We start from the raw sequence: 26,584 nt of genomic DNA, 5'->3' as shown, positions 1-26,584 counted from the left end.
GGACTTTATATCCACTGACGATGTTGTGAGGGCAAAAGAAATAATTGAGCCTGTCTCTATTATCTATTCCTGCCTTTATAACTCCTGTGCCTTTGGATTGGCCAAGCCAATGGATTTCAGACTGGTCTAAACTCTGCCTTTAAGTCAAGCAAACATAGGCACGAACAAAGGAAAGCTAAGAGGTAGTAATGTCAGTTCCTGAAGTACAAACAACTTTCAGGATGCGAGTTCATTTCTCTCAAACACATCTCTGGTTCTGATCAACCGGTGTATATTGTGCAGTCTGCATGCTGTGTGGGATAAACGGGTCCAGTTCAGGTCCCAGCAAGCCCTACTGCACGGCTCCTAGCCTAGCCTAAGCTGGAAGATGGCTGTCAGAGCTGGGTGGTGGAGAAACCTAACTGCATCCCTGATAGCAGTACCCACAGAGCTGTTCACACCAGGAGTCCTGTGACAGAGTGGCGATCCCTGGCCACCGCTGAGCTTTCTCCCTTTGCTTCTCAAAGATTGGCATTTTCTATCCCCCTCAGGTCAACTGTGGTCCAATCTCCAAGTTTCTCGGGATACAAAACGAATTTAAGGCACAGTGCCTTCATTTCCCTTCCCAGGTATTGTCAGATGTGGCCGCCCTGCCAGGCTGCCCCCTGCCTTTCAGTTTCAGCTTTCACTGTGCAGCTTAACCCCAGGAGTTTTGATAAGCATGCTCCAGTTTTAAACCTGGGGCAACTTTTACTCCCTTCCCCTTTGAGCTTTGTGTGGATCCAGTTCTATCCCTTTTTCTGAATTAGTGGAATTGTTCTTAATATTTTTCTGGATAATCTCAAAATGGGGGAGGGGAAGGAGGAAGAGAGAGAGGAAGGGAGGGAGGGAAGGAGAGAGGGAGGGAAGGAGAGAGGGAGAGTTTGTTTTCTGTCTCCCTTTTTTGACATGATCTCTTGTCTTACGACACAGAAATACAGTTAGTCAGCATTAGAAGGAAATTTCAGTGCCGCAAAGGTCAAGATGCAACAAGAAAGATGATTTTAAATGACACCACCCCACCCCTGCCAAGATGTCCATCTTACATGTCACCAGGAGTTGACTTTAATTATGCTCAATATGACATCATCTCCCTTCCAGCTTGGGAAAGAGTTAATTCTTTCTCAAAGACCATAGCTGTCCTTGTCTTTCAACCTGATTCACAGAAGCAATAAAATATGAAGCAAATTTATGATCTGTTTCAAGCATTTTATTGCTGTATTTTTAAATTCATATATGCACATTTAAGAACTATGATCTGTGAATAATTTGAAGTGCTACAGTAGAATGATATATTTAAGATAAGACATAACCATATCTTCATGTAATTATACAGATTAAAAGAAAAAAGAAAAATAGATTTCTAATGTGGAGCAAACTGAAAAACTAATGACAGCCATAAACTGCTAACCAGCCATAAATTAACATCTTTATCAAATGTTAAAGTGATATCAGTGGTTATATAAAGCAACTATTATTTTTCCTTATAAACTTTGGGATAAAGTCTAGGTGTATTTGAAGGATCTATTATTTACAAATGCTTCTCAGTCTTAAAGATTCTTTTTTATTAAAATGGTTTCATCCCAGACCTGTTATGCTAATAGCAGTGTTTAGGGATAAGAATTCAGATTTCAACATAAAAATGCCTTATAACCCAAACTCATTTTATACATTGATTCAACTGACAATTGTTGAAGTTTGGGATGCAAGAATTTCTTTGTTAAATATCCTTATGTATTCTTGGGAAGACCACATTTTACTTTGCCCTGGGTGGTGGTGGTGATAATGGTGGTGTATTTATTAAGCCTAACTAGTTAAAATGCTAAATGTGCATTGTCTGTTCAAGTAAATGCAGCTAAATTTGCCATGTATAGTCTCTCTTCATTGTCATGTTCAAAACTGGCTGTAGGCTGAGCCTGTGTCCTTCATTCCAGACTTCTGCTAAAGGGAATGGTTTTCCTAGCCAGGCCTCTAGAGAAGTACATAGAGCCATGCTGGACAAAAGGACATACATCTATGGAACGCTGGCTTTGCCAGCAAGTGGAATCGATTCATACATGGGTTTATATAACTGTAATTTCCTTTTGCAGAAACACTGGGGGCATATATATTTAAAGTTTAAGTGTCTCAAATGAGTGAACATTTTAAAAATCTATAATTGCTCAGCAAATTGTGTTCTTGAACAATTAAAATTTGCTTTCCACAAAAGTAACACAATTATCTAGATGATGGGAGATGTAGATGTGGCAGCAAATATGTTATGCCTATACCTCAGTCATAACCTAGGTTCAAAGTTTAATGAAACTGTTCAGTAGTCCAAGAGCTCTTCCTTAGGTTTAATTACTTGAAAGTATCCTTTAGTCTACTTTCTCCCTTAAAAGTGAATGGAATTTTTATAACTATTCAGGATGGTTAAGTTAATTCACAATAAGTCGGTTTAAAACTTGAAAATCCATGTTTATGACAGAGTAGACAAACTGTTGCATGTACACCAGGCATTCCATTAAGAATGAAGCTGATGATTATAAATGCTTAAGCAAACAAGGCACTTACAAAAACTCTTAATTAATTATGTGATTCTTATAATTTTGGAGTAAAGGTCTTATTTATTTAAACATTAACTTCAAAATTAAAAGACAAACATTTATAAAATGCTTATATGTCAAACATTAATGACAAACATTTAATATTAACTACAATGGCTGGTTCTTAGAAATGGAAGTTACATGGGGTGGTGCGTTTGTTTTGTTTTGTAAGTAAATGTCTGAATGGTATATGCTTCACATTTACAAATATTTAATATCTTTTAAGTGATGAATCATTAGATACTAATACTTTTATCTGGTATTTTCATCTCTCTTCTTAATTTAATTATAAGCACAAATTGTTGTTATATGTACAAATGTATAATGGTTCTATCTCTAAGCACTTATTTACTGTGGTAGTCTATAACATATTCTTCCCTTATATCAAATACTCTTTAGAATCTGGCACAATCGTAGAATGATTTTATCAAGCCCTACTCTGAATAGAAAATGAACTTACAGGATCATGGTAATTCCATATATTTCTACACATCTTCATATACAAATGAAAATCAAGGTATAGTTTTCACATAACATCCATTTAATGAACATGTCACCCTAATTGTGAAATAAACACTAAACCAACCAGTTCAAAGGGTCAGGTACACCTTCTCCAACATTGGTTTCTGTTTCCTATTGGTAGAATCTTGAGCATCTCCTGGTAGAGTTAGTTCAAACCATCATTGTTCCTACGGCATGCCAAGTGTCCCAGTGCAACACTTTAGTAAGTTACCACAAGAGGTTGACTCATCCTCAGGAACACTATTCTGTTAATAGACTTTGTTTACTATTTGCATTTCAATTTTATGAGTAAATTGAGTACTGTCCAAATATTACTCAGTTTTCTTCATTATTTGCTGAGCAGTGAGGAGAGCTACAGAAGACCATACCCAGCTAGACTAAGATTTCTTTCCATTTCCCATTCTTATACTTCTCTTTTCCCACAGAGTAGAAAGTGTTAACAACTGTAGCCCAGCCAGGTTAGTATTACAAATTTAGTGCTATTTCTTGGATTTGTTTTTATCCCATATAGAGACATGTATTGAAAGGTACTTTGAACACTACCATTTTTTTTTTTTTAGGGAGAGCATGAGAAGGTAAGAAAATTTACAAAAAGAAGATGAGGGATGAAGTTGGGCTATTCATATAACATTATTATTTCCCAGAAAATCCTGCTTTTTTGTAACCAAAAGTAACTAATTTACTTTTAGTAGGGAAAGGAGACATAACCATTCATCTGTAATTTAAAGGCATATTTTTATTGTAAATTAAAGAACATTAAGAAATTCATTGGTAAAATATTTGAATTCAACATTTCTCTATGACAATTTCCTTTTCTTATAGATCCACATATATTATTTAAAAATCAAAAAGTAACAAATGAATGTATCAAGACAATAGGTCATATGTTTGAGAACATTTCAATCTAAAATATCTTGGAATGTTACTATTGACAAATTTTCACCTATTCAAAACTGTGTGCTTGAAGTTTATGAATTAAATTTAATCTACCCTAGATACTTAATATAAAAATACATGTAAGCAAAAAGTTCAAAACTCATAGGTCACTGACCTAAAACTATAAGAAGAGTAAGTAATGATTGCTTTAAGTAAGCATAAGCAATACAATTTTATTAAATTGCTCACTATAACTCAAAATAGCACTAAAGAGAAAATAATCTTTCATGCCAACTTTTTCCTAATCGAGTATTCAAGTACAAAGTCCTAATAATATAGTGCAACTAAACAATATTTTGCAACACTGACAAACTTAATGAAAAAGAGAAGGGGAGAAGAGGAGGGGAGAGGAGGGCATGAGGTAGCAGGAAAATTGAGTCAGGGAAAGAATAGAGGAGAGCAAGAATAGAGATACCATAATAGAGAGAGCCATTATAGGTATAAAGAAAACCCTTTCACTGGGGATATGTCCAGGGATCTACAAGGATGACCCCAACTAACAATCTAAGTAATAGTGGAGAGGCTACCTTAAATGACCTTCCCTGATAATGAGATTGATAACTACCTTATTTGCCATCCTAGAGCCTTCATTTAGTAGCTGATGGAAGCAGAAGCAGACACCCCCAGCTAAATACTGAGCCAAACTCCTGGAATCCAGTTGCAGACAGGGAGGAGTGATAAGAAAATGGGGACAAAACCAGGCTGGAGAAATCCACAGAAACTGCCCATCTGAACAAGGGGGAGCTCATGAACTCCAGTCTAGGAAACCAGCATAGAACCTACCCAGACCCCTTGAATGTGGGTGTCAGGAGGACTGGGCAGTGTATGGGGCTTCTGGTAGTGGAGCAGTATTTATCCCTAGTATAAAATGGACTTTGGGAGCCCATTCCACATGGAAGGATACTCTCTCAGCCTAGACACATGGGGGAGGGCCTAGGCCCTTTTCCAAATGATATGACAGACTTTGAGGATCTTGCATGGAAGGCCTCACCCTCCCTGGGTAGCAGAAAGAGGATGGGATGGGGTTGGGAGGGGAACAAGGAAAGGGGAGGGGAGGGAGAGGGAACTGGAATTGACATGTAAAATAAGCTTGTTGCAAATTTAAATGAAAATATTATCAAAAATTGTACATTTTAAGGTCTGAAAATTATGCTTTATACAGTATAGCCATGTTTTATTCTATAATTAAAACCTGAATATACTTTGTGTCTTTGGAGAAATTTTAAGATTATATCATCAAGTGAGAAGCTGTTTAAAGGAAGTATTATCCAAATAACTTTTTATGATGAGAAAAGCACAAATGAACTATGTATGTTTGAATTATGATTACCAGCTCTATCTTGATCCAATACCTGATGAAAAATGCAGTTGGCACAGCAACGGTGTCAGGAAGGCCAGGACAAAGCAGGTGAAAAGTTTAGGAAAGCTTGTTCTTCAGCCTGCCTTATTTAGTGAAAATTAGTTTCAAAGATCCTTACAGGTCATTTAGTGTCTGCTAACCAATAAAACATATAATTACAATTGATCACAATTGTATATATCCATTTACTCAAAACATGTGAAACTAAAAATGAAAAGATGAAAATTCAGGATATATGAAAATAGTTACAAAATTCTAAAGACTTGGTGACTATTTGGTTTTGACTATAGTTTTTACTGTCTCATCACAATACCTTCAAATTACATTTGTCAATGTGCTGACTAATTATGTGCATGTGTCTATGCACACACACGTGTGTGTGTATGTGTGTGTGTGTGTGCCTGTGATTGTGAGTGTGTGTATACTTCAGGGGACAACTTATAGGATTCCATTCTCTCTTTATACCATGTAAAGTCCCAGGGATGAAAGTCAGGTCATCAAACTTGAAAATTACTTACTGAGTGATCTTAGTGGCCCCATAGTCCTTTTATATATACTTTAGCTTGGGTAATTTGTACATGATATTTTATTATGGAACATTGGTGCTGGAAGAAGACTATGTAGAAGGTATACTAAGTCAGATATTAACATAATTTCAAAGAAAGAATTTATTATTTGCAAACAAACTGGCAACAGATAAGTTATCTAATGTTGTCTTTTTCCAATAAAGTGGGTATTCATGAAGGGAAACGTTAATCCAATGAATAGCATACCATATATGATTTGGCAGTAAGACCCCACTTTTAAAGACCCTGGATAATTGTGATATAGCATAGAGACACTAAGCAGATACTGGCCTGAAAACGTCATCCCCAATTGCTAGCTTTCATAGTGCTGGAAGATGTTGTGAGTGTTACTAGGGGAAAAAACATAGTCATCAGCCTTAACTAGCTGATGGCTGCACTAATGATGGGTGCAATGGTGGCATAAACATCATGGGACTAACCAGACACTTTCTTAGGGATATAAGGCCCACTTTGCAAGTTGAAACTCATTCTTCATGCTGTTATTGGAGCCAAGATCTTGTGGCTAGCTATGGCATGTGACATAGGGGAGAGCCTACTATAATGCAACTAAATGAACACCATGTATTAAACAGATTCCAATTATCTTATTCTTCTACCCATAGATGAATACACCTCTCAAGCACCATCAGAGAAACTTATTTTTTCAATTGATTGTGATTATCACAGAGACCCTGACTGGTTCACAGGATAGCAGACTGTGGAATGTTCAGCCTTACATCACCTCCGATGGCTCGGGGATGATTGCAGAAGAAAGGGCACAAGGACTGTGAGATTCAGGGTTACTTGAAGACTGCTAGGAAAGCCTTTACTGCACAAACCAGTGCAGTGGCAGACATGAATTACAGTGGTTGTAATAGTATGTACAAGACCTGTGGGAGATGGGAATGAAGTCCAACTCCTGGAAACTGACAGATGCTGGAGAAAGGGAACTAAGTTTTTTCTTAAGGGTCTGGCCCCTCGTGGATCAACCAAGCTCCAGTAAGGCCACACACGCAAGTATGTAAGGGAAGCAGAAACTGTACCTGATATAGAAAAGGGATACAAAGTTGACCACCTAGGAGAGGATACTGCACCTGGGAGAAGTTGAGGGGAAGGTAAGGGATATGATTAAACACACTGGGTTCTAAGAGCCAAATTCAGTTCCCTGAAAGGACAGCAAGTGCTTTTAAGTACTGAGCTAGCTCTCTTTTCCCCCAAAGTAATCTTAAAGACACAAAGTTGCTTAAGTATCTCTGTTAAATGTTCCAATTGTGTTTTCAAAATAAGTTCATGTGTGTTGATGATAACAAGCCATTTAGACCCCATCCCTGCCCCTTCCTTCCTTCCTTCCTCTTTATTTATTTATTTATTTTTGGTTGTGAAAAACAGGTTTTCACTACTTAGTCCAAGAACTTAGATTACTCCTACCCCAGCCTCTCAAAAGCTGCAGTTTCAGATATGTGCCTCGCTTTCTTCTAATTATTTCATATGATATTTCTCCAACCATTTTCTTATTTCTTTAAAATTAGCTCATACATTTTAACCATAGATGAAGCAGAAGTTAGAATGCAATAATTCTTGCTGATTACTCTTCTGAAACATCATGAAAACATACTCCTTGTTGAATTTTATAATAAGGAGGATCTCCACTCAGACATAAAGACACCACATACCCTGATACAAATGGAATAGACTGTGCTTTATGTCAGGTAGATGAGAAAGTCTAGGTCTCATCATGGCATAAGCATAATAAATGTTTTGTAAAATCCAAGACCTCTCTACAAGTCAGCAATTTTCAGAGCCAACTTACTTGGTGGACTAAAGTGTTGCTCCACAGTGCAGGATTAGACATATTTGCATGTGGTAATCAGTTTCTGGTTGAAACAGACAAAAAGGCAATCAAATGTCTCTCCTGACTGTTCCTGATCATGGGTTTTAAGTATCCCCTTTAATCCCAGCACTCAGGAAGCAGATGAAGGCATACCTTTGTGAGGCTTATCTTTGTTACATAATGAGGTCCCTCCTCACAAACAAACAAGTGGGCAAGCAAACATACAACAAAACAACAAACACTCCAAACAAAGAAAAACACCCTTAATCAGTATGGTTTATTTAAGGCTGGAATTCACAGTTATTTAGTAGTACACCATGTCCACTGGCAAATCTTCCAGGTGACATTCCCAGTAATCTGAATTGGACAGAAACATAAACAGTAAGACAAAATGCAAATTAAACTTTGAGGAATAAACATCAAGCTCAGGTCAGAAACATTTTCTAGAAGTAAAATTCCAAGGAACATAGGCTCAGTAATTAAGCCATCAGAAACTCTGAAGGAGAGGGGACCACAGAATCAGACCCATAAAACAGGAGTGGGTTGGAGATGCCAGGTGCAGAATATAAACTGTGCTGACTATAGTTAAAGGGATAGCGAAGCTACATTAAAGGAACAAGACATTACAAAATACAGCCGGGTAGAAAATCATCAATTGAAAAATGCAATCCCTGAACTTAGAAACTCCATGAGATGGGAAATTTGAGTACTGACAAGTTGGTGGCTCAAAAGGAACCAGAGAGACTCTCAGAAGGAAGAGGGTCAGACCAGCCTGAGGATGGGACATCACATGCCCTTTGTTCTCAGGACAATGAGGGAAGTCATGGAATTATATGGAGGAGATAGGGGTGGTTAGACATAGCCTTTAAATAAAGGCAATGTGGTATATCTACATGATGGACTATTGCTTGGCTGTGAAAAATAAATTCTGTCATAGAAAGAGTTAGAGAACACCAAGTAAAACCAAGCAGAGACAGACTAATACCATGGAGTCTAGTTCACTCTAGATTATCTAGGAAAATGGAACCTCGCTTGAAGAATTGCTTTCATCATATGCCCATGGTTTGTTTGCTTTAATGATTAATGTGGCAGGATCCAGGTGTTGTAGGCAGTACTATTTCCTGGGCTGGAGGACCTCAGCTAATAAGAAAGCTAGGTAAGAATGAGCCAGTGAGCAAGCCAGTATTCATTTTTTGTCTGTGGTTCCTGCCTTGAGTTCTGGCCTTGATGTCCCCCCAAAATGGATTGCGATTTGGATGTGTGATCCCCTATCAATTCTTTGCTCCCCAAGTTACTGTTGATCCCAACGTTCTCTTCACAGCAAGAAAAAAAGTAAAATATATGAAATTTAAAATAATCAAACTTATCAAGGAGCACAGTGAAAAAGTGCAGGGGAAGTGTAGAAGAAAAGTAAAACCAAAACAAAACAAAAAACCCAAATAAACAAAACAACGTATCAGCCAGGAGGAATACAGCCTTTCTGGGGGTGTGGAGAAAGGGTTTTAGTACATTGCCTTGTGAATATAGTTAACAATAGAACACTGTATGCTAAAAGTTGCTAAGAGAATATATCTCAAAATGTTCTTACAACGAATGTTAAGTATTGGGGTTGATTTAGTCATTTGGGTTGACCTAATCATTCCACATCATTTTCATAAGCCATAATCTCACTTTGTATTTTGTGAATTTATATAATTACGAATGGTCATTTTACATTTTAAAAAGATGTAAATTGAGAATAAAGCCTGCCTCAATCAAGCCAAGACAGAATTCATGCCCATTTGCCTTCATGCGAGCAAGATTCAATCAGCTTCAGCACGAGGAAGTGGGGAAATGCTACCGTGTTGTATTTCCCTAGTATGATAAGTATTTTAGGGTGATTTTTAAAGTCAATTTTCTTTCTAACAACAATAGAAAATTTCCAAAGCATTAGAATTTCTAATTAATGCAGCATGAATTAATCTGGTTTAATTATTTGCCCTGTGAGTTTGCATTTTGTATCTCCATTTATGCCAAATGTCAATCACTGGAAAACCTGATAATAAAAATCTTTTCATCGTTGATATAGGCTGTATTGTGTGATATGAAATTATCTTGTATAGTTTAGTGTGATAGTGCTAAATGATACAACTAACCTCCAAGTCCAAAAGGTTGTGGATAAATAATGTCACCTAATTTCTCAGTTTCTATAAATGGAAACATTTAGTAAAGGATACACTGCAGTGTGAGAATAACACAGTCTAAACTAAACACCATTACTATCATCAATGCTATAATGACTTCCAATACTAATGTCTAGAGCAATTGCTGAATATATAAAGGCTTTGTACTTTCTTATATATTAAATTTTAACAGTGTCTTACTTGAACACAAGAGGTCTTATATAACAAGAAATTTTGTTCTATTGAACTGTAGAACACAAAGTTATAAAGAACATTTATGGATAATTAAATATTGAAGGAAACTTGGAATATTTAATCTATTGCAAAACTCTTTTAATGGAAAGATACCTGGTGATACAGACACTATTGAGATTCTACTTGAAGGGAACATTTTCATACAGTGAACTCATGGGAATTAATTTCCTTCTCCCCTGAGAACTTAAAAATTGTTAGACTGTCCAATGGCACACTTTTTCAGCAGTACATAAAATCATATTAGAGGATTTCCATAACTAAAAAAAAATTACCCAGGGTCAAATTTATCACTGGAGAAGCACATTCAGGAGAAATGATAAAAAGCACAGTAAGTACAAAGTTGTAATTGTTATTTTGAACTTATCCTGAAATGATTCGCATGGCATTTTTTTTAATGCCGCCACCATGCTTTATTTTATGATATGTTTTGTGACCAAGAACAAACTGAATTTATCTCGTATCAAATGTAAATTTGCCATTTTCAAACAAACAAGCATAGTAGTAGCATTTGCAGGAGTACAGCAAACCACAGAGCTCAGCACATGTAGTTTCATTCTGATAAACTGCTTTGCCAACCTTTCAGCTTCTCCAAGATTTTGCCTTGTACCTAAATGAGATATCAGAATTGGGGTGCTGAATACCAAGCAACAGACGGTTGTAGTTTAGTTCTACATTCTTCTTGTCAATTATTTCTACATCAAAATAAATTAAAATTACAGCTATCAGTATCTTTAGTTCGTTCACTGCAAGATATCGTCCTGGACATTTGCTGGCTCCAACTCCAAATGGCATGACGGGGAAATACTTCAGCCTTTTCCCGCCTTTGAGAAAGGTGGTTTTCTTCTTGCCATCTTCTATGAACCGATCAAACCTAAATTCCTATAAAGAATAACAGACATTATTAATATTAAAATTTTACATAAACTGTTTTGTTAGGTCCACTAGGTTGCCATCTCTCCTTGTCTGTATTGTTGTACAAAGTTGCTTTTTCTCTGAAAGCATTCAGGATGAAGTAAAACTTGAATACATGAAAGCCATGCTCAGTCTTTCAAAAAAATTAAGATATTACAGGGAATACCTTTATGCAAATACCTAAACCACTTCTCTGTTCACATTTCCCTTGTCATTTCTTACTTGGTATTCTATGTTGTCACTAACTACCAGAGGCGGGATAATTGATAAGGAACAGAAGTTTATTTTGGCTCATGATTCTACAGTCCCAAAAGTCTAAGAGCCTGGTGTTAATGGGTCCTTGAGCAGTTCCTCACAATGGAAAATGACAGTGAGTTAGTGCATTTGGAAGAGTAAAAATCAGAGGTGCAGTCTGTTGTTATAATAATCCATTTTCTGGTAGCCAGTATGGTGTCAAAAGAGTGATAACTAACATAGCAAAGGCCATTCCTAGCAAATTAACCATCAACAGGGCATTCAGATTTCAGGAAGAGTTTTGGAGGGAATACTCAATTCTCAAATCAAGGTGATTCCAATGAGACTTTTTTTTAAAGCACAAAAGTTCCACCTATCTCTATTTTTGTCTTCTATGATAATTCTTTATATAGAGACCATTGATATATCAATTATGGGTAGAAGGGGTCTCCTATATACTGCCTTTATTCCTATGAAGTAATACTTCTTAGCAGTCACAGTTTGCTATTTATTTATCCTCCCAACTATCTATTGATGGGTGAGTATCATGAATTTTGGATTCAGTCCTTATGTATGCATTAAAGAGACAGAAAATAATAAGATTCAAACAAATCTCTAGATAGAACCTAAACTGCACAACAGATTTTGGTGTGTGTGTTTCTATGTTAATGTGAATTTCCCCTATGACATTTCTATTAGAGTGCTATCTGCTTGGACCAACTCCAAGTAATAGGCATTTCTGATAGGCATTTCTGACATGTTTTCTGAAATAAGCTAGGCTACTTGCTAAATAAGAGAGCTGGTTTATTTAGGATAGCTGATTTGCAGCCTTAGTTTTGCATGCTGCCAAAACGTCCTGGCTCAACTCTCATTTCAGTTTGTTGAAGGGTACTGAGTGACCTTAGTTCATTGTGAATTAAGCCATCAGTTAGATTAATGCTCATGGTTTGAGTGAAGATGAACAAGTATTTTTAATAGTTGAAGCTCATTAGATCTGCTCTACCATGGCTTTGATGTAAACTACACAAAGTCAACTTAGAGTAAGTCAGAGCCAACACATTTCAGGTTATGCAGAAACTCTATAATGTCAGTAAAGTATGAATGCAATACAAATGTTCCAACTATTTTAATGACAAATTTGGTAATGCCAGGTTAAACATTTCCTTTATCAGCATTGGGTTTACCTTAGTTAATTCATAATACTTAATGTTAAATATTTGAACTTTGAAAAGTTTTATGCTGTTTCTACTCTATCCCAACTTGCAAAATCAGTACAATGATGTTGACAAAATTATTTAGGATTTTATAAGTTGTTTTATTTCCTAACAAGGATACTTTAAAGATATAGAATAGAAATATATTTCACCACTATTATGGAATATATCCAAAGAGATCTAACCAATGTAGAATGGAAAATATATGTTCAGCTCTACAGTAAACACACTGGTATTCTCTGTGGACTCAGTGTTTCTAGAGAGAGGGAGGCGTTACATGAAACCCTCCCCTGGTGAACTTCTCCCATCTTGGGGGCTTATGCTTGCCTTCCTGAACTTACCACCGCTGTATTCTTTTTCTGATGGCTCATTTAAGGAGATTAGTACTCTTTCCTACAGCTTCCTGCTAAGACCAAACAGCTTAAGTAAATTTTGACATAAAATATAATCCTAGAAAAAAAATTCACTATAGTTCTGGCGTTTGTGCCAGAAAAAAACAAAAAAGAAAACTTATCCAGTATCCAGTATTCAGATAATGTAAAATTAAGCCACAAGCTCCAAAGACTGCCCAGATTCTTCTCCATGACCTCAATGGATGCCCTGTGGGAGGCTAGAGCAGCTCCCTCAGACTTATAGCTTATCATTAAATTTACTCCTCCAATTTTCTGTCATCCTTTCTTAATTTCCCCAGAACTGATATCACAGAAATTTCTGTTTTATGGCTTATTTAGTAAGACTAAAGAGGAAACTATCAGTAGTAGCATTTGCTCTGTGAATGTCGTGATGAGAACATAAATATACAATTTTGAATATTAATTTACTTTGTTTGTTTCACTGCCTATTCATGGAGAATGCAGACAGATCCATATCAGGAAGGCCATGATCTCCCTTAGAGAGTTAGTTCAGTTTTAACCACTATGGGGAAGCATATAATAATCTTACCTGATCCATTTGGGTAATGTAAAGCAAAGGTAATGTAGCAAATTCCACTCAAACTCAGTATCCATCACAAGCATTAAAGCCTCTGAGTGACCTTAGGGTGTTAGGAACAGGATCTGCCTACTGCCCACTAGATGTTCTACTATAATGTCCTGGATGTGGGCATATTCACTGAATTGTGCAATAACCTCTGACTGACTTGGGGCCAGGGGATTTGAAGCAATCTGGCCAAGGGCACAGAAGGAAAAAAGTCTGTGGTGCCCTCAAGAAGTCTTTTTCTTGGAAAGGAAGAAGCACAGAAACCAACAGTTTGTGATCAGTCTTACTCTGGACTTCATCATGCAAAGACGATGAAGTCTAACCACAACTAGAACCAGCTCACAGCAGATGGCAGAATGAAGGAATCTCCTGGCATCTCCTTAGTCTACCTCTGCATTTTCACAGCATCCAAACAAAGTGACTCTTCCATGGCAGGGTTCCACATATGCGTGTTGGACTAATGAACAAATGACAGCAATGCTTATTTTTAAAGCAATACTCATGTTCTTGAAGAAAACATTGATAACAGAATGTGAAGGTGAACATACAGAGAATGGGAAGTGTCTGCAAATTCAGAGTGTACAAATAGCTGAAATGGCACAACTCTGAAGGACGTGAAGCCCAGTCTGGATAGGGGATACACTTTTGAGGATAGAGGAGGACTTTTAATATACAGGACATTAGAGAATGTCTTAACAACCTCATTTGTGTATTCCCAATACTATGTTTAGTTCAGTTCAATGGGCTTTTTAAAGCAACGGTCTCCTGTAGAAGCATCATTGATAATACAAAGGCATAACGTACAGCCGGGATGATGGGAACACTTGATACGTTTATGTCTTTAGTCCACTCACTTCATGACTTGAGGTAGAAATTCTAAATTAGACAAAAAGATACAAGCTCCTAGAGTCAAAACAAACAATTAAAAACGTTTCAGTGTTTGGGAAAGCTAAGGGGGCTCCAGTGCTGCCCCTGGATTCCAGGCTTCCAGGAGACAGGATGACATTGCATAGAAGACTTTGTATTAACTCCGTGATCTGGGTTCAAATCAGTCATGAGTTGTTGCCAGCTAGTACCAGCTTGTGAGAGGGTGTGCCCAACTTTCCCAGGCTCTATATCAGAGTCTTCAAGTTGGTAACATCTTACCTCCCCAATATAGTAGTGCTTACACCATAGACAATCAACAGGGCTTTCAAAACTGTTTCACAAGGACACTGTGGGTTTTAGTATGGTAGATATTAAATGCCAATGTGCTGACATGGCAGAAACTCCCTTAATATAAAGCATCTGGCTACGAGGGAGGGAAAGCCATGTGATAAGGCCTTTATTGCAAACAATAAAGACAAGGGAGCTTTTTATTTTTGTGTCACCATTATGTTATCAAATGGCTTCTGAGAAAAGGGAAGGCCATTTTTGCGTTAGCTTCCTTGAACTCTACTGAAGGCATGGTCTATTCTTGTTGGAGATAAATAACCATTTATTATAGTACCTATTCATCTATGATAACAGTCTATTCAAAGGACAGTGATGATAATTAAAATAATCCTGACTTTGAAGTCCCCACAGTGGTTGAGATTATTTTCTTTGAAGGACTTTCAAACTCTTTTGCATTTTGTTACACCCTCAACTTTCTGAAGATGGGGACATGCTGCATGAGGTTAAACGAGGTCTCCTAATAGCAGATCTTTTCTGGAGTATTCTGAAGGTGCTGTGCTTCTAACATCACTTTACTGTGTCTATACCTCAGGAGCTGCATGGAGATAGTGACTAGCTGACGTCTTTAACTGTGCCGCATGTTCCTAACAGCCTAATACCGTAAATGTGTTTCTCTATTCTTACCTACTTTTTGACCAAAAAAACGGACCTGTGTCATTCCTTCACTCTACATAGCTCCATAACTGGGGTTTCTGTTAGAAGTCAACCATCACCATTTCCTTCCCATTACTTGATGGCCTATAACAGTGGAGAATTTAGGGAAGATCTTAGAAAAACTTTAACAAGCAATTAACTGGGCAATTAGCAGCTTATCTGGACTTTGCTGAATAGAATGGCTTACCTCTAAAGCAAGAGTGAGTGAAGGAGGGCTGTTTCCTTTGTTTCACTGTCATTTTATGTGTTTCATTTGCCTGTACATTTTCATACACTGGCAACAACCATCCAAATGTGAGATATCACAAGATAGGCAACCCATATTGAGGGAAAGAATAATCTTTAATTCACTAGCTACATGGTGGTGGCTCATAGGCCAGATTAGATTTCAGAACACATTTCGTTTATCCCATGTGGCTTGTAACTTTTACTATTCTGGTTATTTGAAAATTCAGTTTCATCTCAAAGTCAAGTTTTCAGGTTCTTTAAAATCCTATCCCAAACTATTCTTAATGTTTGCAAAGGCTGACGGTCAAGAATTGCCCAGCTATGCCGTTTAGATGCCTTCTAGGGGGTCTTCTAAAATTTATTTTAAAAGAGATTATTTTATTTTTTTGTATGCCACATGTGTTTGTAGTACCTGACAAGATCAGAGGTGAGTCACCAGTACTTGAGTTACAGATTGTTGTGAGCCTCCATTTAGGAGCTGGGCATTGTGCCTGGGTCCTCTGCAAGCTCAGCAAGTGTACTGAATGACTGAACCATCTCTCCAGCCCCATTAGGGGTCCTTTCACCGTTGTTCTTACTGTTCTTAATAGTACAACTGTATTTAAGCTCAAGTTACTTGTTAATTTAATCTATTTGCATCCAGTATATATTTCAGCGTGTAACTCTCTGTCTTAACTGATGTATATTTTCATTGCACTCATTCATTTTTATATCTCCTCAGTTACATTACCTGGATAGTCTCCTATTGGTAGGGATGCACTTGAGTAAGTAGTTGCAAAGTACTAGAAATTTGCAAGGTAGTAATACCCTGTGGGCATGTATTATCGCAAAAGCACACACAGGTGACAAATGAACAATGACACAGTCTCACAAGTTTGGTGAAAATTGCCCATTTTTAAAGAGGAGATGACAAAGGTGATTACTGTGCAGGAATTTGGAATTTTCTGGGTAGGCAAGTAAGAAGGGGGTTTCCCAGAACAGAGAGATAAATAATGAAGGGCTTTTCGGGAAGTGATGTTCAGACATTCTAAAACCACACTTCAGTGTGCTAAAAACCCATGTTGGGCTAAGGATCCCAGGATTTTATGTCTTATGAGACCTAGTAAACTGGCATTTGGAGTTCTTGGCTCAGTTATTGCATCTCTTATACTTGTAATTCCTAGTCTTCCCAATCAAAGTTTGGAAGATATAAAGTCTATAGTGAGGAGTAGGGTTCTCTTGTGGACTCAGGGCCAATGACTGCAGTGACTAATGGCCCGTATGATTTTTAGACTTTTCATTCCTGCTAGTAGATTGTGGTTTGGCATGGCATCTGAAACCTGAGTTTCTATTGTGTGTGTGTGTGTGTGTGTGTGTGTGTGTGTGTGTGTGTGTGTGTTTTATGTCACCTGACAGTGGTAAGTGCTCAGTGGATATTTATAGTATAAGTAATAATAGCTGGCAAAATTAGATAAAAATGGTTCCAAATCATATTTTTTGTTTTTTATGGAGAATGATCATCATTGCACAACTAATTTCAAGAAAACAATACTGTAGCAAAAATTGTTTATTTCTAACACAAATCAGGTATAACTGAGCAATGCTAAAACCTACTAAATAATTTATTCACTAAGTTTCCTTAAAGCTATACTAATGATTTTTTAAGATAAACTTTTATTTAACTAAAAAACTATGCTAATTCTAGTCCCCTCTTCTTCCCATCCTCCCATGCTCCCCACCAATCCCCCATCTCACCCCTCATTCACTCCACAGGGAGGGTGAGGCCTTCCATGGGGAATCATCAAAGTCTGTCACAACATTTGGGGCAGGACCGAGGCCCTCCTTCAGATATCTGGGCTAAGAGAGTGTCCTTTCACAGGGAATGGGCTCCCTAAGTCCTTGCACAAGGGATACATACCACTTCCACTGCCAGAGGCCCCATTGAATTCCCAGGCCTCCCAAATGACACCCATGTTCAAGGGGTCTGGGTAGGTTCCCCAGCTACCATTCTGGGGTCCTTGAGCTCCCTCTTGTTCAGGTCAGCTGTTTCTGTGGGTTTCCCCAGCATGGTCTTGACCCCTTTGTGCATATTATCACTCCTCCCTTTCTACAACTGGATTCCAGGAGATGAGCTCAGTGCTTGGCTGTGAATCTCTACTTCTGCTTCCATCACATACTGGGTGAAGGCTCTAGGATGGCACATCCTAATGATTTTAAATTACTGATCACAAAATTAAATTTTTATTCTCCTGGTGATTTAATATGAGGAAAGCCTTTTGTTTACTATCAGTGTCATTGGGTAATATCTGCATTCCACAGGGCAACATATATAAAAATGAAAACTCTTCCTTTTCCACCTTCCCCTTGCCTATCTCCACCTTCCTCTCTCAGTTTTGCTGTAAGTCAAGGCTTGGGTTGAACTTGCTAACTTGCTATGTCAAGCTTCCAGATTCCAAGTTTGGATGTGTACCACTACTCCTTAATCAACAGTTAATAATTCTTCCTTCCTTGCATGTGTAAACATGTGTGTGTGTGTGTGTGTGTGTGTATGTCTGAGAGAGAGAGAGACAGAGAGAGAGAGAGAGAGAGAGAGAGAGCCTCACTATGTAGCCCTAGTTGACTTGGAATACACTGTGTGGTCCAGGCTGGCTTGCAGCATACAGTGATCTGACAGCCTTTGTACCATCATGACTGATCCTAACATTTATGATGTATAATTTTGGCTTTTGGTTTCTTAAAGTTATCAACCAGATTTTTAAAAGATTTTTATAAGAATGAGACATAGCCAAATCACAAAGAATGATGCCCATAAAGATGGCGAATGTTTCATATTTGATGACAACAATAATTCTGATTTAACTATGATGACATGAACAATAAAGTCTGTTCCTAACCCCTGATGACCACAAAGAAAGCCGTAAGCAGAAGGGAGAAATAGTAATGGGAAGTGTTGCTATTTTAACTTTCACAAGCATTTTTCAGATACTAATTCCAGCTGTGTTATTTATTGAATATACACTACCAACTGGAATTATTCATAAATACAGAAATGCAGCTTGATCTATAAAGAATGCTTGTTCATTGGCTGAAAGGCTACATCCTCTTTGCTGTCATTGTCCGCACAACACCTTACTTAAAAAAAAATCATGTGTACTTTCTCCAGTAATAAGACACAGGCTTTGCTAGTTAAAAGAAAAAGTACAAACTATGTCATTGTTTTTTGAAGTCTGTCCTTTTATTAATTTCCTAAATTCAATAATGTTATAATTTAGGTTGGCTGCAGAGTATCTATCATAGAACCTGTATTTAAAAGTGGTCCATCTATGAAGTGTTTGAAAGGAGGACAGAAATTTCCTTTTTCAAAAGTGGATGGTAAATATCAAAAGTCAGTAGCATCACTTCATGCAAAGCACAAGCAGACTATAACTGTGCTCAATTTGCATTCAGCGGGTGACTCTCTGAAGTGGTATTAAGGGATGAACCAGGGTGGATTAATTTCCAGTCTTTGATATTCATTAACTCCAGCTTCAGGAAAAAAAAATACAAGGAGATGACACAATTACCCTCAGAGCTTCACCCGAGAGTGGCAGCTTTACAATTGGAGGTTCATAGTGCCATGCTAATTGATCAAACAGGGGCACATACTTTTAGCTAAAAGGGATTAACTATTATTTGGTCCTAACTGAGGTAATGATGGTATTTGGAGATAGAAGTCAGCTTTACTTTGGAAGTGCTTAGCAAACTAGTTATTGTTATTTAATTTTTATACCACATATCAAGAGTTAGCTCTCTTGGGTCTCAGTAGTTTCTTGTCAAAGAGACTCTCACTCGGTTGCTGAAAGTAATGGTGACCAAGGTAAAAGTTCCATTTCATTTGAATTAAGCAGCATTTAGACTTCGGTGAAGCTTTGTTCCAGATCACACAACCTGTCAAAGGCATATTCTTAGGGAAAAAACAAAAACAACAACAACAAGAAAAACTTCTGTAAAGGCAAAACTCTTCCTATTAGAGGGCAATAAATACAGAAGTTATTGCCAAGCTGCCTCAGATCTCAGTGAGAGTACGCAGAAGGACGGGAAGGACTGAGCTTGCTACTGGGCAGAAGTGATAACTGACAAGTAGCATATTTACCTCTGGAGCTTCAAAGATTTCCGGGTCCATGTGCAGGATGGGAGGGAAGAGAGCTACTAAATCCCCCTTCCGAAGCTGGTAGCTGCTAGTCTCCATGTTCAAAGTCATATCCTCTTCAACTGAACGGATGACAGAGGAATAGGAGCACAGCCGCAGGGCCTCAAGGATGGTGCTTTCTGAAGGAAACAAACAATAGCTCTTGTAGCCTGAGTACTGTGAGAAGCTCTCTCTGTTGGCTGTTAGGAATCATTACCAACAACCTTGCCTAGTAGGAAAGTAGTTTTGTCACATCAATTGATGCCTAAGAGAGTCAATGAGGCTGTGGGTGCTGAGCATAAAGAACAGAGTGGCTTTGCCCCAACATTGTTTGGTAATTTACAGGCAGGGGGTAGCTGTGCTGTCTATGGAGTAAGCAAAAAAGGAACGGTCTCCAGGAAAGGACTGAAAGGTTAGGGACACAAACATAGTAACATAAATATATACCCCTCTCATAGCACACTGCTGGAGGGTTACTACACCAGTCTTTAGAGGAGCGATTCCTTTAAAGCCACTCATCAGCACTTAGGCAGTTAATGGTAAAGTAATTGTGGTAGATGCATTTGGAGACAGCTTAACACTTAATTTCTCTTCCACTAGCTGTAAATAAAATGAGTCAGCATTTGCTGGAAATTTTTCAGAGAAACAAATTTTTATAGGATTGGAAGGAAAACCACATTTTCCCCCTCACTATCCAGTGACCATAACATTCACCATCATCATATGCTGGAAGATTCCAGAAGCCGAATGTCCTTGCTATCCCTGTGGCCTTCACCTTTTGCTCCTAGCATGGCAGATTTTATGGCTAATTTCCGGCGATTTATCCTGGCAGTTTGAGGAGGAATTCCTTTGGGAATAATATGCATAATTTGCATAAATCATTCTGATAGCATGCATATCAGTGTGTAGCTCCTGTCTAGGGCTGCATCTCTCCCTTCATAATCAAAACTGACTATGTTTCCACCAGTGTGAATGGATCCTGGAATATAAAGGTTGATTCTTTCTAATCAGCAATGTGAAAGAGCTCCAAATGGAGCTTCCCCCTTTCACATGGTAATAAATGATTGTGTTTATGACTTGCAATTTAGAAACCTCACACACATACATGTGTTCAGAGCCTAGTTTCTTGGTGCTGAACAAAATTCTGGCATAGCCAGTCCTCAGTTACAAGATTATTAAAGGCAGACCCATTAGTGGCGGCTTGTATACAGAAAGAAAAACACAGAAATAAACATTACTATGGTAAAATGTAAACCCATGAGCAACTTGCACCGGGACATGAAGTAGCTTTGGATGCCTTCTCCCAGGAGGTTTTTCCTTAAGCGTGCATTTGTCTAAAGAAATGAGGCTGCGGTCAGCTCTGTGTGGGCAGTGTGGTTATTCAATGTGACGTATAGTGAGGCTGTGCATATTCTCTTAGACTGCCTTCGTTATTCTAATCAGGCAGAGTCAAATCGGTTTGCTGGGGATGAGGCTAGAAGAGAACCTTGGTTTTGGAACATGGACTCTACTGCAGATCGCCAAAAGGCACCTGCCAGGACAGATTCGGCTGGTCAGAAACCAACAACCAACATTTCTATGGTGAAAATCAAGGATCCATTTCCCATGTCCTGCTGCTGGTCCTGTTGGAGCAACAATAGCATAGCATTATTTTTACATGTGGTATGAAATAGTAGCTGACATATGTAACACTTCTGTTCCCACAGCAAGCCCAGTAGGGTGTGGGAAGAAGAAATACAAAAGCAAAATAATACTCGGGGAGGCTGCTGTGACGGTAAGCATTTAACAGTCTGAATAACATGGACATATCCAATTGGCTGGTATGCTCTTGGGAAGCATGGCAGCTTGTGCCCACTGCAGTATCACAAATGACAATTGGGCAAGCATATCTTATGCAGAAGTTAATCACAATAATGGAGCTGAAAGTGTGGCTCAGCAGTCAGATCGTAAGTGACAGATCTGTTTTACCTTCCAGTACCAGTTATGTGTGCAAGACGAGGCTGGCTGTTGCTTTGAGCAATCATGCCGATAATCATTAGGCGACAAAAGTAATGAGTTGTGTTATTATCTATCGCCAATGGAGAGGGGAGCTTATGGGATCTGCAGTACAGCATCACAGCATCGAGACACAAAAGCCAGCAGCATTTCCACCAGCCCCAGAATGAACATGAGCAGAGCTATATGTTGAGGAGAAGGATAATAGCACAATGAAAGAAACTGTGGCTTCTCCTTGTAGTTGTCATAGTTGAGCAGACACCAGCCAGTGCCATTGACAGACCAGCTGGGCCCTGGAAGGACTTCCATGCTACACCAGGAGGTACAGTAAATTATCCTACGCGGTAGAGCAACATCTGTTTCTGTGCTAGTGTCGAACAAACAAGGCAGTTTAAAGCATACCAAGGGATAACCAAGCAACAAATGAACATGACCCTCATTTTTTTTTCTCCCTTCTCACACATGAGATGCTAAACTTCATTGTGCAAGCATTCCATGAAAGAGAAGCCAGGATTTTATTTGATAAGGTGTTGTCAGAGAGATTTTACATATTTCCAAAATGGAAAGAAAAAGCTTATAGTATTTTTATTCTTAGAATTTCCCCCTTCTATCTTCATTTCTTTTATACTAAAGCTAGCACTTAGTTCTCAATTTGCTCTAGAATTAAAAAAAAAAAAAACTTTCCATATACTTATAAATATTCAGTCTTTAAACCTAATTTGCTATACTTAGTTCACATGCCTTCAAGCATTTGTCTTCCAATTCCCACTGAATAAATGCGTACTAATGAGAACTAGAGCAAGCTGCTGAGGCAAAGCTGGGTGACTGGGGTCTGGCCTGCCACCAGCTTGTGATAGGCGGGCAAATTGAGTTAAAATGAAAAGTCTTGTCAGCTAAAATTCAACATGGTAGCCAAACAGCAAGCTGTCAATCATCCATCCAAAACAAGGGACTATAGGTAATAAAAGGTCACTGTGAATCATTAGTGCACACGTGGCTTACATGTGGAAAGTTAATTTTAATTAAGCATGATATCTATCTGTAAATGTTTTTTAAAACTTACTGTGCATAATGGGTTGGTAATTTATGCAAACATTTAGCAGGTAATGGGACCCTCTAATTATTAGACTGTATAGTAGAAAAATGACTATCGAGAATGCAAATATTTGGGGGATAAATTTACACCAGGCAGTTCAAGGTGCCAATAGTCATATCTGTGGTTAAGATAGGGGCTGCTCGTATAAATGCTAACAACTGAGTTTTACTGACTACCATCTTCAAGACAAATAGGTCGCAAACTTTTGATGATGAACTCGCAATTTTGAGCCTGAGCTATCTTGTTTACCTGGCTAGGAAAAATATATAATTTAAAGTTCCTTCTAAACGGAGAGCTGGGCATGTGTTACTCTGTGATGTTTTACAACCCAACTGGAAGAAAAAGGCAAACGAAGAGAATTGCTAGGAGGAAAAGGCACATACACTGTCTTTGGAATAATTCACAAATCATTCCCATTTGGAGATTTTTAAGTGCCCAAGCAGATCGTGATAATCAATAAAGTCAGCTACAATGGAAACACAGATAAGCACTTGCAGGTTTCTGCCTTATACTTAGGCCATGTCTGTATATGTGGAATGAATGTACTGTGACATGGCTGGGCTGTTAATTTGGGTCATCTTAATGATTGGTGCAGGCTGGTGTACCATCTGATTAGCCATGGTGATCAGTGGATCGCAGTGATGGCAGGAGTGAAATGAGCAGCCAGCTCCACTATGGTCACTGGGGCTGAACATATGGATGATCTTAAAAAGAAAATGGCTAGGAAAGGAGAAGGAGTGGCCATGAAAATGGTGTTTTCTAGAAGGTGAGATGAAGTGCAGCTGAGGATCCACACACATACACACACACACACACACTTGGATGTCTTTATATAGCTTCTTTAGACAGATGAGACAGTACATAAGAAATTGTGATAATTAATATAGTATTTGAAGGAAAGTCATAATTTTTTGGATCAACAATTGCGTATTTAAATAAAGTTAAAAATAATTCTGAATTGGTACAAATGCCTACCTTCACACTGCATTGCAGAAACAGGCTTTGGTTTCTGCTATTTATGGTTTCTGCTATGTATTTATACACATGTAAGCTAAATATTCATATGCTCAATAAACTTTGTTAAGGTCTAACTCTGCTAAAAGCACTGGGACACAATGGTTGGAACAAAGAATTGCAACACTTGGACTAGACCTGCACTCATGCAGCAATCTGGGAATTCAAAATTGAAAAATACATATAAGCAAGAGACTCCTAAAATAGTACTTTAATGTGCTTCCTTATTTATTCATTCTCATTTTTTCTCTCTCAGCTGTGTGTGTGTGTGTGAGTGTGTGTGTGTGTTTGTGTGTATGTGTGTGCCTGTGCGTCTGTGTCATGTAAAGGTGACCAAATGTGCATATATGTGAAGGTCTGTCAGCCTCATGGAAACCCAGAGATGGAACTCAGATTGTCAGAATTAATGGCAGGTGCTTTTATCAACTGAGTCCACCCACTGGTCCCTAAGCTACTCCATCAGTTTAATTGGCATAGGCATTATCTGTCATGTAATTGTTAGGAAAGCTCTTAACTCTTAGTATCTTGATTTTGCAATTTTCTTCTCATTGTATTTTATTTTTAGGTATAAGGGTTGGGACTCAGACTTGCACATGTTAGGGAGGTGCTCAGCCCCTGAGCTACATCCACAGTTCAAACAAGGTTTTCATGGATTTAAGTAGAGTGTGTGTGTGTGTGTGTGTGTGTGTGTGTGTGTGTGCGTGTGTGTGTGTGTGTGTTGCTGGGGATTGAGCCCAAGGCCTTGAACATGCTGGGTAACTTCTCTAGCACTTAGCTATAACTTTTCATTTTATCCTCCCTCCCTCCATCCTTCCCTCCCTTCCTATTTTTTTTGACAGGGTTTGCCTTTCTAGTCCAATCAGTCCTAGAACTCGTGATCCTCCTGCCGTGCCTCTCAGGCTATGGAATTACAGCCCATTTGACATGCTTGACTGACAGGTACAGTTTCTGAATATATAGTGACAGATTTCTGAAAGCCTATTTTAGAGGAAAGGTATTTTTCACATTGAAATCAAGTTGTTGCCTCTTTAATTTCAAACTTTATAAAACATTCAGGCAGAAAACTAATTTTCTTCTAACCTTTAACAATTCCTTAAATACATATACATACTTTATCACTTTCTTGATGCATAGGGGTGGTGCTGATTGTCAAACCCAGGCCTTAGAGCATGCTCAGCAAGCACTCTACCCCAGGCTGCACCACAGGCCGCAGTAACCATTTTGTACTCTGTGTGGGAGATGACATGACATCAGCCTTTTGACATGCTTGGTAAACTCAGAGAGTCGATATGGCTCTCACAATGTGCCAGAACTACAAGCACTGGTTTTTGATGATATACTCTTTGTGATTTATTAAAGCTTACCTGAGGATTCAGAGAGCAAAGACAGCCTCAGGCTATAGAAACCAGGCACACATTTTTAATCCCAGCATACAAAAGCTAGGAGGTGGTGGTACATACTTTTAATCTTAGGACTCAGAATTAAGAGGTAGATGGATCTTTGTGATATCAAGGCCACCCAGATCTACACATAAGTGAATCAGTCTAAAAGAGAGTTATATCTCACACCTTAGTCCCAGCATTAGGGAAGTATATAAGACAGAAGCAAGGTCTCAGGGAGGGAGCTATACTCTGTCCACACTGAGGAGAGGCAGCAGTTTGAGACTTGGTGAAGAACTCGTGTGTGGATCAGTCCTTTCAGCCTGAGCTGAAAGGTTGGAGCTAGTGGCCACTGACTTTGCTTTTCTGATATTCAGCTTGAAGTTTGAACCTCAATATCAGTGTCTGGGTCATTTATTAATTTGTGTTACACTGGTTGGGTTGGAAAAGCAGAGAAGGGCTTTAATTTTCTATGCCCCAGACACCATACTTCTCCCCATGTTTCTCCTGTGGAGGCAGATGAGGAGTGAAGTTTTGAAATATTTTAACCACTTATACTTTAATCTGATATTGCACAGATTACGAGCCTCTTTGGCTGCCTGTTAGACTCACCCAGGATCTGTTAAGAAAATAATGTCTCCATCCCAGATCAAAGAAATCAGAACCACAATGTTAAGGAAACCCTTAAAATGATTGGTGCTGAACCTTGGCCATACAGTAGAATCACATGGGAGAGCTTTTAAAGCTGCAAGCTCTCTCACTCCAGAACAATAAAAGCAGACTCTACGGACAAGAACATATGTGCGTGTTTTTAAAAGTCTACTGATGGTTATAGCCAACAATCAAGATGAGAGCTGTGGCGGGAATTTGGGTTTTGCTGAGAAGCCTTATCCCATTCTGTCTTGGTTCATTTATTTATTTATTGTGGTTTTTTGAGACAGGGTTTCTCTGTGTTGCCTTGGCTGTCCTGGAACTTGCTCTGTAGACCAGGCTGGCCTTGAACTCACAGAGATCCACATGCCTCTGCCTCCTGAGTGCTGAGATTAAAGGAATGTGCCATCAACTCCTGGCCACTGGTTTACTTTTAACACTCACATGATGAATTTTCTTTAGTTCACATTTCACTCTCTTCCGAACCCCTTAGCTTTGTATTAAAATGCAAAATTGATAAATATTGAAGCCAGTGCTTTTCACTGATGTTTCCCTAATATTACACAAAAAACCTTGCTGTCTGCTTCCAAAGTTCCTCGTTCACAGGTTAGAATGTTCCCCCTGGAGACTAG

General features: G+C 38.4%; 1 protein-coding gene across 1 annotated transcript in view; it reads right to left on the bottom strand.

Annotated features, from left to right (window-relative positions):
* Positions 1-8,081: 8,081 nt before the first annotated feature.
* Positions 8,082-26,584, bottom strand: part of LOC127232315 (cytochrome P450 7B1) — a 168,832-nt gene continuing 150,329 nt past the window's right edge. Inside the window, exons 5-6 of the mRNA XM_051198374.1 lie at positions 19,782-19,957; positions 8,082-11,114 (exon numbers count right to left, since the gene is read on the bottom strand). Coding sequence (XP_051054331.1) covers positions 10,815-11,114; positions 19,782-19,957 — 476 coding nt within the window. The 3' untranslated portion in view covers positions 8,082-10,814. The remainder of the gene's footprint in view (positions 11,115-19,781; positions 19,958-26,584) is intronic.

The sequence above is a fragment of the Phodopus roborovskii genome, unplaced genomic scaffold, assembly GCF_943737965.1.
Source record: "Phodopus roborovskii unplaced genomic scaffold, PHOROB, whole genome shotgun sequence".
In the NCBI taxonomy this organism is placed as follows: Eukaryota; Metazoa; Chordata; class Mammalia; order Rodentia; family Cricetidae; genus Phodopus; species Phodopus roborovskii.
Note: the sequence above shows the minus strand (reverse complement) of the source record. Positions and strands in the feature narration are given on the sequence as shown.